A 13,854-nucleotide genomic window follows, 5' to 3' on the forward strand; every position below is an offset into this window, starting at 1 on the left:
TGGAAGTTAATCTTCAAGCCTGAGGCTAGCTCAAAACCCTCAAATGGCCTTCAAAGTTAACACATTGTTGAGGGTGTCTTCACAAAGGAATAGAGTATCATCCGCAAATTGGAGAATACACATTTTTATCTCATTACATCCAATTTTGAGGTTCGTCAACAAATTGGCCTTCAAAGCTTGTCTTACTATCCCAACAAGGCCTTCTGCAACCACTAAGAAAAGAAAGGGTGCTAGGGGGTCGCGTTGCCTCAGCCCTCTTGTTGGCTTAAACTCCTCCGTAGGGCTCCCATTAACCAACACAGACACAGAAGCGGATTCCATGCATCCTCGAATCCAGGAGATCCACAAGTTGTGAAACCCCATCTTGAGCAGCATATCATATAAAAAATTTCCATCTAACCGAGTCATATGCTTTCTCGAAGTCCACCTTTAGACAAATCCTGTTTCTCCCTTTTTTTGCTGAGATCCTCCACCACTTCATTAGTCATAAGCACACTGTCTAAGATCCATCTACCCTTTAGAAAAGCTAATTGGCTTTCATCTATAACTGCGGGAAGCACCTTCTTCAATCTACCGGCCAAAACCTTTGATATGATTTTGTATAAGACTCCTACTAGTGAGATGGGTCTATACTACTCAAGCTTAAAGGGGTCCCTGACCTTAGGGATTAAAGCAATGAACGAAGCGTTACAACCTTTCGGGATAGACCTAGTCATATGAAACAGAGGCAGTGTTGCTATTATCTCATCTTTTATAAACTCCCAGCTCTTCCTGATGAAGTTGAAGTTAAAATCATCTGGTCTAGGACTCTTTGATCCTTCACACTGCCACATTGTGTCCCTTATCTCTTCCTCAGTGAACATAGCTACGAGGCTCTCATTTTCTATCGGTGTTAAAGACTTAAACTCGACTTCATGCAGCCTTACCCCTAGGTCTTTCATAGCTCTGAATCTAGCTTCGAACAACTTTTTTGCCTCTACACGGACTGTGCTTGGTTCCTCACACCATTGGTCCCCAACCTTAACACCCTTCACTTCGTTCCCGAGCCTTCTCCACCTCAAAGATGAGTGGAAGAACCTAGTACAAGAGTTCTCATTAAACCAACTTGCTCTAGCCTCTTGACAGATAAGGGATTCGAGTTTCTTATCGTTCTCTACCAGACGGCTTGCCAGCTCCATTCTTTTCAACCTTTCGCTTTCCCCTAAGCCCCCATTGCAATCTTGGCAGTCTAGATCCTCCAATTCCTGTAAAATCCTCCTCTTGGTGTTATCAAGGTTACCAAACACATCCTTGTTCCATAACTTTAGATCAAACTTGAGAAGTTTCAGTTTTTCTTTGAGTTTCGTTATTTCATTCCCCCGGACTAAGTAGGACTGTCATTTATCCTTCACCATCCTATTAAAACCCCTTTCCAAGAACCAAGCATCAATAGATCTGAAGGGTTTGGGACCCCAGTCCTTCTCCACAGACTTAACCACCAGTGCACAATGATCAGATATTTCCCTCTGTAGAACATATTGTTCACTCATGGGCCAAAGTTGTAGCCATTCTTCAATAACAACACTCTATCAATTCTACTCTTAGTCGTTCCATCAGGTTTGAACCACGTAAAATTCTTGCCTACAGAGATAAATCTAGTAGAGAATTGGAATCAATGAAGCTATTAAAGCCAATTAGCTCACTTGACTGTTCGCCCCTGCCCCTGATACCTTTCCTTTCGCTTCTACTTCTCACGGCATTAAAGTCACCACAAAAACACCATACTGGTTCTTGAGAGGCCAATTTAGCATTAGAGAGCTCCTTCCAAAGAGTCTTCTTACCACTCAAGGTGCAAGGAGAGTATGTTAGAATGGATGGCTTTAAACTAGAGGGGGGTGAATTGTATAAAGAGGGTTTTCGAAAACTTTTAAGTCAAGAATAAAATTATCTCAAGAAACAATTGATAAGGAATCCAGTTAGCCAAAACAGTAAGCAAAAATAGCAGTACCAGAAAAACAATTGGTTGTTTCGCAGAAACAATCGGTTGTTTATACCAGCAAACAAATATCAAAACTGAATTTAAAGAGATTAAGGATAGAGAGAATGCACACACATGTTTATACTGGTTCACTCTAAACCCAGAGCTACATCCAATCTTCTCAGAAACCACTGAGGAAATCCACTAAGCAATCACACCTTGATCACTTACACCACAACCAAGAAAGTGACCTTGATCCCCTCAAGACACACACTTCTCTTGGCCAACACACCAACACTAAGATTGCTGATCTTGATCCCCTCAAGAACACACCACAAATCTCAGCAAACACAGAAACGAAACTTGTTCAACAAAGTACAAGGATTACACTTGTTACAGAAGATAATCTGAAATCAATACAAGCCAAAATCCTATTCCACATACTTTGATCAATCATCAATCACAAACTCTAAGCAATCCCAACTCTTTGAAAAACTCAAAATCTGTATTCAAAATCTTATTACTCAAATCTATTTTTCTGAATTTATTCAAAGATGTTGTTTGTTATCAAAGCATTTAAGGATTGGTCAAAGCATTTAAAGACTGGAGCATAAGCAGTTAAATCATTTAAAGCTCAGTCAAAGATAAAACAGTTTTTCTGTTATGGTACCAAAACAAACAATCGGTTGTTTCCTCGAATCAATCGGTTGTTTTGGTTTTAACAGCTCAACCATTTGAAAAACAATTTTCAATCTTTTCTAAAAACATCTAAGTATAAACAATCGGTTGTTTCAACAAAACAATCGGTTGTTTTTAACTTAGTTTGAAAAACATTTTTCTTTCAAAAAGATTGAGAATGCCTATGCTTTGGATTCAATCAAGAGGTGGATTACAATACACAATCTACCCCATATCCTAACTAAAACAGCACAGCAACAGCAAACACAGCCAAGCCTTCAACATCCTTCAAAGGGTTTGGATTCTTCAAAGCTTGAACATAAAAAACATAAAAACTGAAATCAAACACACAAATAGCATAAATCTCCCCCTATTTGTCTTCACAAATAGACAAAAAGAAGAGATAAAACAAGATAATTGTTTTGATTACATCAGAATTAAAAAAAAAACTGATATAACCACCAAAAACAATCGGTTGTTTCGATACATCAACCAGTTGTTTTTCTTCATTCATCATCGTTAGCAAACTGAACGTCAAAGATTTGGTTCTGGACAGCTTCGATTTGTTCATCTAGAGTCATGAAGCGTGCATCCATGCTGTCAAACCTGTTGTCAATCCTCTGGAAATTGCTGACACAGAGATCATGGAGATTTCTTTGATTCTCCGCAAAGCTATCAAGCCTATTTACCATGAGTCTCTCAAAAGGAGACATGGTTTGCATCCTTTCTTCTTGATTTCCAGCACCAGCACTAGGTCCAGCATCTTGATAATCTTCAGGTGGATCTTCATGTTGAACTTGCATATCAGCATGTTCATCTTGATCAAGATCAGCAACAACACTAGATGAGGCACCAAGGTCACCATCTTTGCTAATCCATTTGCCACCTACTTTGGTAAAACCCATTTTGCTGAGTGATCCATTGTTCAACTCTTGAGTTGACTTGACCAACTCAGATGTTTCATCTTCAAGGTTCACTTCAAAATAGAGTAGAAATTTAGATACCAAAACAACATATGGATAGTGATAGTCACTTAACCTCATAGCCTTTTGCATGTGCTCTTTGATGATGTGGATCCAATTGATTTTGATCTTCTTCATGATGCAGAAGATATACACCAGATCTTCCTCAGTGAGCACTGAATGATTGCTCCCCCTTGGAGTTAGAATCCAAGTCACAATGAGGGATAGCAACCTTTCATCAAGCTTTAGACCTCCAACCGAGCATGTTCTAACTTGAGCATGTTGATTCTTCAAGCAACTCTTGTAGTATTGGATTTTGTTGAAATCCTCCACTACTCCAAGGTTTCCCTAGTTGATTCTAAGACCAGAGAACTTGAGACCAGCAACAGCAGCCCATACCTCATGGGTTATCTCCATGTCTACACCTTTTACATGAGAAATTAGATTGTTTCCCTCAAACTTGAGATTTGTGTAGAACACCCTTATAAAATGTGGGTAGATGTTTCCTTTCATCTCCGGGAACTTTCTGAGAGATTGATCTTTGAGCAGCCTCCTTACATTATCAAGCTTTTGACTTTTCAGCCAATCAAAGCACATAACCTTGGGGTTGTTTATCTTTTTGATACTTGTTTCATACCTATACCTCTCAATAAGATCATTGTCTCCAGAAAACCAGCCTTCTAGCCTTCCTCCAGACCTTACACCTCTGGTTTTGACTCTCTTTGAGGTGCGAGGAGTTGATTTCATGATGGCAGAGAAGAAAATAGAGAAAAGCTCACTTCACAGATTTTGCTAGAGATGTTGCAATTGGTTGTTCTTGAGGAAGAGATCAACTGCAACAGATTTTATAGCAGTAAAAGAATCAAATAGCATTCAATGATATGAGTGGGTACCAGATTTTCAGAGAGAGAGGACTTGACCCTGCCCTACACAGAAAACGTCATAAAAAGTTGAAAATCACATGGTCTTCACATGTGATCTTTGACTAGTCATTAAGGCTCTTGAATTTCCAAGATTTTGGAATATATTCCTTTATGACTGTTGTAACTTCTCTCTGAACGTGATCAACTTTCAACACAGGTTCTTTGACCAAGGATTCTCTCTTTAAATTGATCTGCAACGGATAGAAATTCAAAATAGAAATTAAATTGATTTCTTCACAATGCTGTCAGACTCAAAACAATCAGTTGTTTCGAAGAAACAATCGGTTGTTTTTCTGCAGCAGTTAAAATTGATTTTGAAATTTAACCATGAGCAGAAAGAGTTCAAAGCAAATGAAATTAAGAATTTTAAAGAAGATTTTTAACCATGAGAAAGAACTTTAAAACAGAAATTAAGAACAGAGAAAGGAAAGTCTTATCCTTATGTTATTTCTTCAATGAGCCATGTGCTTTATGATCAAGAACTGTTGAGGGCCTTTGGACAGATGCAGAGCATTGATTCAGCTTCAATGATGGCCTTTTTCTTCCAAGAACTTGATCACATGACTTAGTCCTTCACAATTCTTTAGAATTCCTGCACAAGCATGAGTTCAAGCAACAAGATTTGGTCCCTTCACAAATATGGGTCCAATTGATTTCTTTTTCTCATTTGAAACCTCGCACCCTTTAGGAATCCATTTCATGTAGCCTCTAGGAATAGAGAATTTTCTTATTTTGAAGAATCTAACCGAATGGCCCTTTTTCATGCAATAAAAGCATGTAACAACCGGTTGTTTCGATTTAACAATCTGTTGTTTTACTGGCTTTCTTGAAAAAAAAATTGAAAACTTATCTTGTTGGTTATGTGGATTGAAACCTAAACCAGCCTTTCCAAAAACACAGCTTTGAGATGCCAAGACATTCTCAAAGTTAGATTTCCCCTTTGAAAGCTTGTCCACAGTTTCAACAAGATAATGAACCTTTTTCTCAAGATTTTCACAATTTTCGCAAATGAGAGTGTCACACTTGCAAGAAGAATTTTTGAAATGATTTTCCAGATTTTTGAAATCATTTTTAGATTTTTCAATCTCATCTTCAAGTGATTTCACTCTCTGTTCTAGCCAGGTGTTAAGTTCTTTCAATCGGTTGTTTGAAAGAACCAATTGATTAGCTTCATAATGAGTTTCTTGAAAAGCTTCAAGCAATTCACTATAATTTTGTTCATTTAGAGAAGCACATGAACTTACCTCACTTGAGCTGCAGGATTCATCATCATTTTCAGCAACCAAACAGATGTTTGCTTTCTCATCTTCACTTGATGAAAAACTTGATGATGATACCTCATTTTCATCCCAAGCTATGTAGGCTCTCTTTGTCTTGCCTTTCTTTTCTTTGTAGCTAGGCTTTTTCTCCTTGCTCTTGTTTGGACAATCTGCCTTTATATGACCTTGCTTAGGGGTGGCAAAGCGGGCCAGCCCGCCCCGCATTGGCCCGCCCCGCGCTTGGCCCGCAAAAATGCGGGTCGGGTTGGCCCGCCCCGCAAAATTATTGCAGGCTAGAATTTTCAACCTGCCTCGCATAAGAGCTAGCCCGCGATCTTTTTTTTTTTTAAATTAAATATATATTTTTTTTATATTTTGTTCTTAAAAAAATTGTCAAATTAAACCTATATATTTGTTACTATCAAACCTAAATTCTTTTTCTTCCTTTTCAAACATAGTCAAACATCAAAACATTAAACATTAAGATAAATATCAAATATCACTATTCTTCCACTTCCAAAACATTAAAAATACCTAATTCCAAAACATTAAACATAAACATAAACATTAATTCAAAAACATTAAACATAAACATTATTGACGAGATTGTGTTGTGTTTCTTTCTTTGAAATTTTGTGAAAACCTAATTGTGTTGCCTTGCTGCTGCTAAGTGCCAATTTTTTTTTCTTGCGGCTTAGCGGGCCAGCCCGCCCCGCCCCGCTGCTGGCCCGCGCGGGTTGCGGGCTAATGCGGGTTAGCGGGTTGAAAAGGTCAGTCCGCCCCGCGTTTTTTATCAGCGGGTCGCGGGCTGGCCCACACGGCCCGTCCCACTTTGCCATCCCTAACCTTGCTCACCACAACCAAAACAAGTATAGTTATTGGAATTAAAATCATTGGATTTCTTGTTTCCATACCTATCTTTGTTGTTGTCCTTGTTGCGGTTTCTCTTCAAGAATTTGCTGAACTTTGACAGCAAGCTAAGGTTTTCCTCATCACTATCATCACTGGATTCTTGTTTTCCTTTGTGCTTGGATGCTTTTAAGGCTATGCTCCTTATGTGTTTGTCTTCGCTTTCTTGAACATTGGGTCTATTCATCTCTAACTCGTGTTCTCTAAGCTTACCAAACAAAGAAGCCATACTTAATGATGTTAGATCTTTAGATTCGGAAATAGCAGTTACCTTTGGTTGCCATGCTCTATCAAGACATTTCAAGATCTTGATGTTCAGCTCTTCCTGTTTAAAGGTGTTGTCAAGGCTCATGAGATGATTGATGATGTGAGTGAATCTTTTTTGCACCTCAGCAATTGTTTCACCTTTAAGCATTCTGAACATCTCATACTCTTGGATTAGAGTATGCTTCCTAGCTCTCTTTACCTCATTTGTACCTTCATGAGTGACTTCCAAGGTGTCCCACATTTCTTTTGATTATTTGCATTGAGAGACCCTGAAAAACTCATCAGAATTTAAAGCAGAGGTTATTATATTTTTGGCAATGCAATCGAATTTGGCCTTCTTGCTTTCTGAATCAGTCCATTAAGACCAAAGCTTTTCAATGACAAATCCATCTTTTTCAAACTTTGGGACAAAAGGACCATTTTCAATTGCATCCCAAATTCCTTTGTCAAGAGATTTCATAAATATTTTCATTCTTACTTTCCAAAACTGGTACTTCAAACCGTAAAACAGAGGTGGTCTGTTGATTGAAGCACCTTTCCCAAAAGGTAGTCTATCAGCCATTTTAAAAAACAGTTTTAGGATCAACTTGAATAACTTTCAAGAACCAAGCTCTTGATGCCAAATGTTAGAATGGATGGCTTTAAACTAGAGGGGGGGTGAATTGTTTAAAGAGGGTTTTCGCAAACTTTTAAGTCAAGAATGAAATTATCTCAAGAAACAATTGATAAGGAATCCAGTTAGCCAAAACAGCAAGCAAAAACAGTTGTACCAGAAAAACAATCGGTTATTTCGTAGAAACAATTGGTTGTTTATACCTGCAAACAAATATCAAAACTGAATTTAAGGAGATTAAGGATAGAGAGAATGCACACAGATGTTTATACTGGTTCACTCTAAACCCAGAACTACATCCAGTCTTCTCAGAAACCACTGAGGAAATCCACTAAGCAATCACACCTTGATCACTTACACCACAACCAAGAAAGTGACTTGATCCCCTCAAGACACACACTTCTCTTGGCCAACACACCAACACTAAGATTGCTGATCTTGATCCCCTCAAGAACACACAGCAAATCTCAGGAAACACACAAACGAAACTTGTTCAACAGAGTACAAGGATTACACTTGTTACAGAAGATAATCTGAAATCAATACAAGCTAAAATCCTATTCCTCACACTTTGATCAATCACAAACTCTAAGCAATCTCAACTCTTTGAAAAACTCAAAATCTGTATTCAAAATCTTATTACTCAAATCTGTTTTTCTGAATTTATTCAAAGATGTTGTTTGTTATCAAAGCATTTAAGGATTGGTCAAAGCATTTAAAGATTGGAGCATAAGCAGTTAAATCATTTAAAGCTCAGTCAAAGATAAAACAGTTTTTCTGTTATGGTACCAAAACAAACAATCGGTTGTTTCCTCGAATCAATCGGTTGTTTTGGTTTTAACAGCTCAACCATTTGAACAGCCAATCCTTCAACATCCTTCAAAGGATTTGGATTCTTCAAAGCTTGAACACCACTTGGTTCAACAGAGTAGACATTGACCACAACACACCTACAAGAAGATTTTAAATGTTGACCATAAACAACAATAAAACCTTTACCCATCAAGTGATATTCATAACAAAACTTCTTTATGCCACAGGGATAATAAGCTTCCACTCCCATCATTTCCTTTATTATGAATCCAACCAACTTTGTTATCTCCCCAAAGAGAGAAACATCTAGCATGTGAGATCTCTTTAGCTTTTGTTTCTTACACACACAATCTACTTCCTCACTTCCTATAATATGCCTCAAATACCTATTTTATATTCACTTCAAGCCATATAATGCTTAAGAACATTGTCTTGCACCTAAAGGAGATACACTAAGCCTCTATTTTTTTTCTTTAAGAAAACATTCTCTCAAAACGACCTAATTAATGTTTGAGCAAGAATGTTTAAACGTTTATGATTTCATTTAAGTGATGTTTCTCAAAATAAAATATAAGAGGCAAGCACTGTGATTTTTAAAAGCTCATTTCCTTTTGAATTAATTTTATTTTGGTTGATTTCATTTTAATATAAATATAAAAAATAGGAAAGTTAGAATCTCGGGGAATTGTTTATTTAAACAAAATTAAATTTTATTTTTCAATAAAGTGTGATGTATTTTAAATTATGAAAAAATATTTATGTTATCTATTTTCTGGCCGTATAATTTGTAAAAATAATTTAATACAAGTTTATTGCAAATATTAATTAAAATATTATTAAAATTTGTGTCTTTTAAAGTTAATGTCTTGACTTGTTGTTGGTTTGAATTATATATATATATATATATATATATATATATATATATAATATTTCAAAGTCATGACTAAAATAAATATAGAAAGATATACCTATAAGGACATTAATTTCGAAAATTATAATAACACTAAAAATCATTAAATAGAAATTAGTTTTTGAGACCAAAATAATTGATTATTATTTGACTAAATTAGAGACCATTTTATAAACTAAAAAAAATTATAGGTATCTAAAGTAATTTCTATTATCAATAAAAATTTATAAAATAATTTCAAAATTGGTATCTAACCATTAGTTATCAAAGTTTAGTTACCTACCACTTTGTATTCTAAATTAATATCTATTAGTCTTTTAGAAACTAATTTAGAATCTAAAACATTAATTGTTAAAATCTTGGTAGCAAGTTTAGATATCAACTTAAAACTCATTTTATAATTTTTATTAATAATAGAAACCACTTTAGATACAACTCATTTTTAATCTCTAAATAGTATATAATTTAGTCAATATAGTGACTAATTATTTTTAGTCTCTCAATTTTGATTACTATTTAATGATTTTCTTGTAGTAATGTAAACTATCCATGAAAGAAAATATATATAGTCTTGGAATTACAATTTAGGAAAGACATTTTCTAGAAACTTTTTTCTTTGACCATCCTATCAAGAGTAAGTAAAACATACTTATACATTATTTCTACTCTCTTTTTTCAATCTAACATATTGTCATTTGATTATGCTCTTATTTCAAAGTTGAAAGTCGTAGTGTATGGATAAGATATAAAATATTTACTTTATGATTTTATATTTATGGTAATATATCAATGATTATTTATTACTCTTTTTTAGTCATTATAATCATTATTCATTACTTTTTATTCACATGTTTCATGTTTTAAATGTTAATTTTGTTGTAATGAAATAGACAAGAAAACGATCATGAATGTGGTTATTATATGATGTATTGGATGTGAAACATAATTATAGGTCATTTGACAAATTCTTGCATGGAAGTAAGTTTTGCGCAACTTTTGTATTGAAATTAAGCTTAAATATATTCAAATTTTAACTTAAGAACTTTGAAGGACATGATAAGTGCCTACCAAGTACATTTCTTTGAACAATATATGTCACAATTTATGCATATTTTTGTTGGGTCTATTAGTGTCTAAGTTCAAGAGGGGAGGGGTGAATTGAGCTTATAAAATTTTCGCAAGAACACACAATTTTTCAGTATTCCAGAGGCAAAAAGAACAGATTGTTTTTACATGAAACAGATTGATTCTTCAGAGCAGTCTTGGCACAATTTGAATTTTGTTCAATGTAAAATTGTGTTCAACAAAGAATTATAACAGAACCAGATCAGCTTAATATTGTGAGGATGAGGGATACAGCTATGCTTAGGAATCAATCAAAAGTTACACAACACAAGATTTCAGGAAGTATGATCCTTTCTTAGGTTTTAATGAATGATCAGTTTGTTCACAATTCACTTAAAACATTATATGCAGCAACCTTGTATATGATCAGAAAACTTCAACAAATCAGGAAGAAAAGTTTTCACTTAACCCAGAATTAACAGATTCAATTTAAAAAGAACAGATTTAGTTCTTGACAGAATTAAGCAAAAACCAGAAAAGAGTGCAGGGATGAGAATACAAGATACACACGTTTTTATACTGGTTCACTCATACAGAGCTACATCCAGTCTCACCTTACCCCAAGGTGGAATTCACTAAAAACAGTATCAATCACTTACAAAACCAGCAGTTCTTGAACACTACAAGAACACCACACACAATGCTGAAAAACCCTATTTCAGCACACCTTGCACTCCAAGAAACCCTATCAAGGAGTGACTAACACTTACACCTTTACAAAACAGAATAAAGGAAAGATTACACCTGAAAAGAAGATGCAAGAACTCAAAACCAGTAGTTCAATTTGCTGCAGAACTGCACCAGCACCTTCACCAAGCTCAAAGGTTTCCTAGAACAAGCACACTTGAAAATCTCTTTGGAAAACCTTTCAAAAACTCTTTCAATCCTTCTTCTCACATGGAAATTGTTTAATCTCTGTCAAAAGCGTAATTCCTCAGCACTAAATCATATGAGATAGACTTTTCTTTATATAGAAAACAGTTTCTAACTTCTTTTCAAAAAACAGTTGAAAAGCAGTTAAGAAAACAACAGATTCAGTTTTGAACTTAACAGATTTATTTTGTAAAAACTGCCAACTCAGCTTAACAGAAATAACTGTCTGAGTGGTACCTTTGAAGCCCTAACTAACTTGTGAAAAACCTTTCAACTCACCAAGGAATAAACATGTTCTTTCTCAGTGAAACAGATTAAAGTATAACACACAGGCCAACTCAGCTTAACTGAAATAACGAACTGAGCTTTCCCTTGGTGCCTTAACAGAAATTTAGAAAAGCCTTTTAACAGAGAAGAAATAAACAGATTCTTTCTCCATAAAACAGATTTATTTGTGTACTGTTTTAAAACTGTTAAAAACATTTTAAAAAGCTTTTCGAAAGCCTTTTTAGCAGAGAAGAAATAAACAAATTCTTTCTCCATAAAACAGATTTATTTGTGTACTGTTTTAAAACTGTTAAAAACATTTCAAAAGGCTTTTCAAAAACCATTTAACCACATCATGTGCTTGATCTAGACTTGGTTAGGCATCTAGGATAGGTTACACAGCAAAAGGCAATCATACACACTTACAAGCCTAATTACAAATGAATCTAAAAACCTATTACAATCTTCAAAGCACTCAAGCCATTTTCTTCATCAAACACACATCAAGCCTTGGTAGGGAAGAAGCTTCTTCCAGCTTCAACAATCTCCCCCTGTTTGATGGAGACAAATTCCCTTTGCTTTGCACATCTTTGAAGAAAGATCATGACCAAAATTGTACAGAACTATATACACAGAAAACAGGTGTTAAAGCAGAACAAACAGATTTAGAAATGATATACCTGCAGATTTAACATCTGAATCATATCAGCAGCCACTGTGAATATCATCTGCAGAACCTGTACCAGGCTATTCTTAGGCTGTTCTGTACTAGGCTATTCTTCTCCCCCTTTGGATTCATCAAACAGAATGGGAGCACAAAATACCACAGAAACATAATAGCCATACATAACAGTTCAAATAAAACCAATAAACCATAGAGGTTCATTACAAACCACAAAACAACTAAAAACTAGTGCAGAAAAAAAACAGTACAGATTAATCCCAAATTGTTCAACAACATATAAAAGATAAAGGCTTAGAGATAGGATCACTTGTTGTTGTAATAGAGCTCAGCTAGCTGCACTTGAATGCCTTCAAGTTGATCATCCAAGTGTTGAAACCTGGCATAAGTCATCTCATAATGTGCCTTCTGCTCATCTGTGAGTGTGTCCAGCCTGCTTAGCACTTGTCTTTCAAACATAGACAGAGGTTCACCTCTGTACTCAGGTGCCTCATATGCAACTATTGCATTCTGGCTAGTGGCAGCAACATCTTCATGTTCAGCAGAATGTACTGGTGATTCGTCCATGTGTTGCACACCATCAGCATTTTCTTCTTCTTCATTTCCTTGAGGAGCAGCTTCTTGCTCAGCCCTTTGTCCAGCATTCCTTCTAAAAACCCAGCCATCTTCATCCTTGTAGAATCCCATTTTCATGAGTGTGAAGTTATCTATTTCACTTGCAGCCTTAATAGAGTCATTCCTCTCATTGGTAGTGTCCACTTTAAAGTGATCAATTAGTTTTGACACAAATATTGCATAGGGAAGACGATAATCAGGTAGTCTTGCAGATTTCAGCATATGTTCAACCATAGTACTTACCCAATTTACCTTAAGCTGGTTCATGATGCAATACAGTAGTATCAAGTCTTCCTCATGAAGTACAGCATGATTACTTCCTCTAGGGGTAAGCTGCCAAGCAATTATATGAGCTAAGAGTCTAGGAATTAGAGTTAGGCTACCTGCATGATACCTAGCTACTGGTTCAGTGGGATTCCTCACACAGCTTCTATAAAATTGCAATTTGTTGAATCCTTGAATTCCAGCAGTGTTTCCTTTGCTCACTTTCAGTCCTGAATATTTGATTCCACCCACACTGCTCCAGATTTCCCTAGTGATCTTCAGCTTTACTCCTTTTACATGGGAAACCAGATTTTTACCCTCTTGTTCAAGGTTGCAGTAAAACACCTTCACAAGGTCTGGATAAACATTTCCATTCATCTCCAGAAACCCTTTCAGCTTTGATGCTTGAGCAAGTCTTTGGCTTCTATCAGATTCTCCTCTCTCAGCCATGAGAACTCAAGCAGCTTGGGTACATTGATTTGCTTCCTGCCAGTTTCATGTATGAACCTTGTCATTGCCTCTAAATCTCCAGCAAACCAGTTTTCCAGGATACCTTGGCTGCTTTGAGATTGCTCCTTGGATTTCTTCTTTCTATGTGAGGAGGATGCCATGCTTAATCTGTTCTTCCCTGCATCAACATATTACCATACAATTCTAGAAGAAACAATATTACAGATTATTATTCAAAAGCAGAAACAAAACCTGTGGTGAAGCAATGTGCACCTGGACAGCTTATA

The 13,854-nt window shown here is 35.8% G+C and overlaps 1 protein-coding gene across 1 annotated transcript; it reads right to left on the bottom strand.

Annotated features, from left to right (window-relative positions):
* Nucleotides 1-632: 632 nt before the first annotated feature.
* Nucleotides 633-3,540, bottom strand: LOC137833918 (uncharacterized). Its single transcript, XM_068641986.1, has 3 exons — nucleotides 3,381-3,540; nucleotides 1,392-1,549; nucleotides 633-1,289 (listed from the first exon to the last, which is right to left on the bottom strand). Exons 1-3 carry the CDS (start codon nucleotides 3,538-3,540, stop codon nucleotides 633-635), a joined length of 975 nt encoding a protein of 324 aa, XP_068498087.1.
* Between the last annotated feature and the right edge of the window lie 10,314 nt (nucleotides 3,541-13,854).

Source organism: Phaseolus vulgaris, chromosome 5, assembly GCF_000499845.2.
Source record: "Phaseolus vulgaris cultivar G19833 chromosome 5, P. vulgaris v2.0, whole genome shotgun sequence".
NCBI classification, from domain to species: domain Eukaryota; kingdom Viridiplantae; phylum Streptophyta; class Magnoliopsida; order Fabales; family Fabaceae; genus Phaseolus; species Phaseolus vulgaris.

Bases quoted from the DNA above. Each gene is read 5' to 3' on its own strand.
- LOC137833918 (XM_068641986.1), bottom strand. From the start codon at position 3,540: ATGGGTTTTACCAAAGTAGGTGGCAAATGGATTAGCAAAGATGGTGAC. The intron at 1,550-3,380 runs GTGCTGGAAATC...TTGTTATTGAAG, and splicing joins AGATGCTGGACCTAGTGCTG to AATGGCTACAACTTTGGCCC. The intron at 1,290-1,391 runs GTGAAGGATAAA...TTATGGAACAAG, and splicing joins AAAGGGGTTTTAATAGGATG to GATGTGTTTGGTAACCTTGA.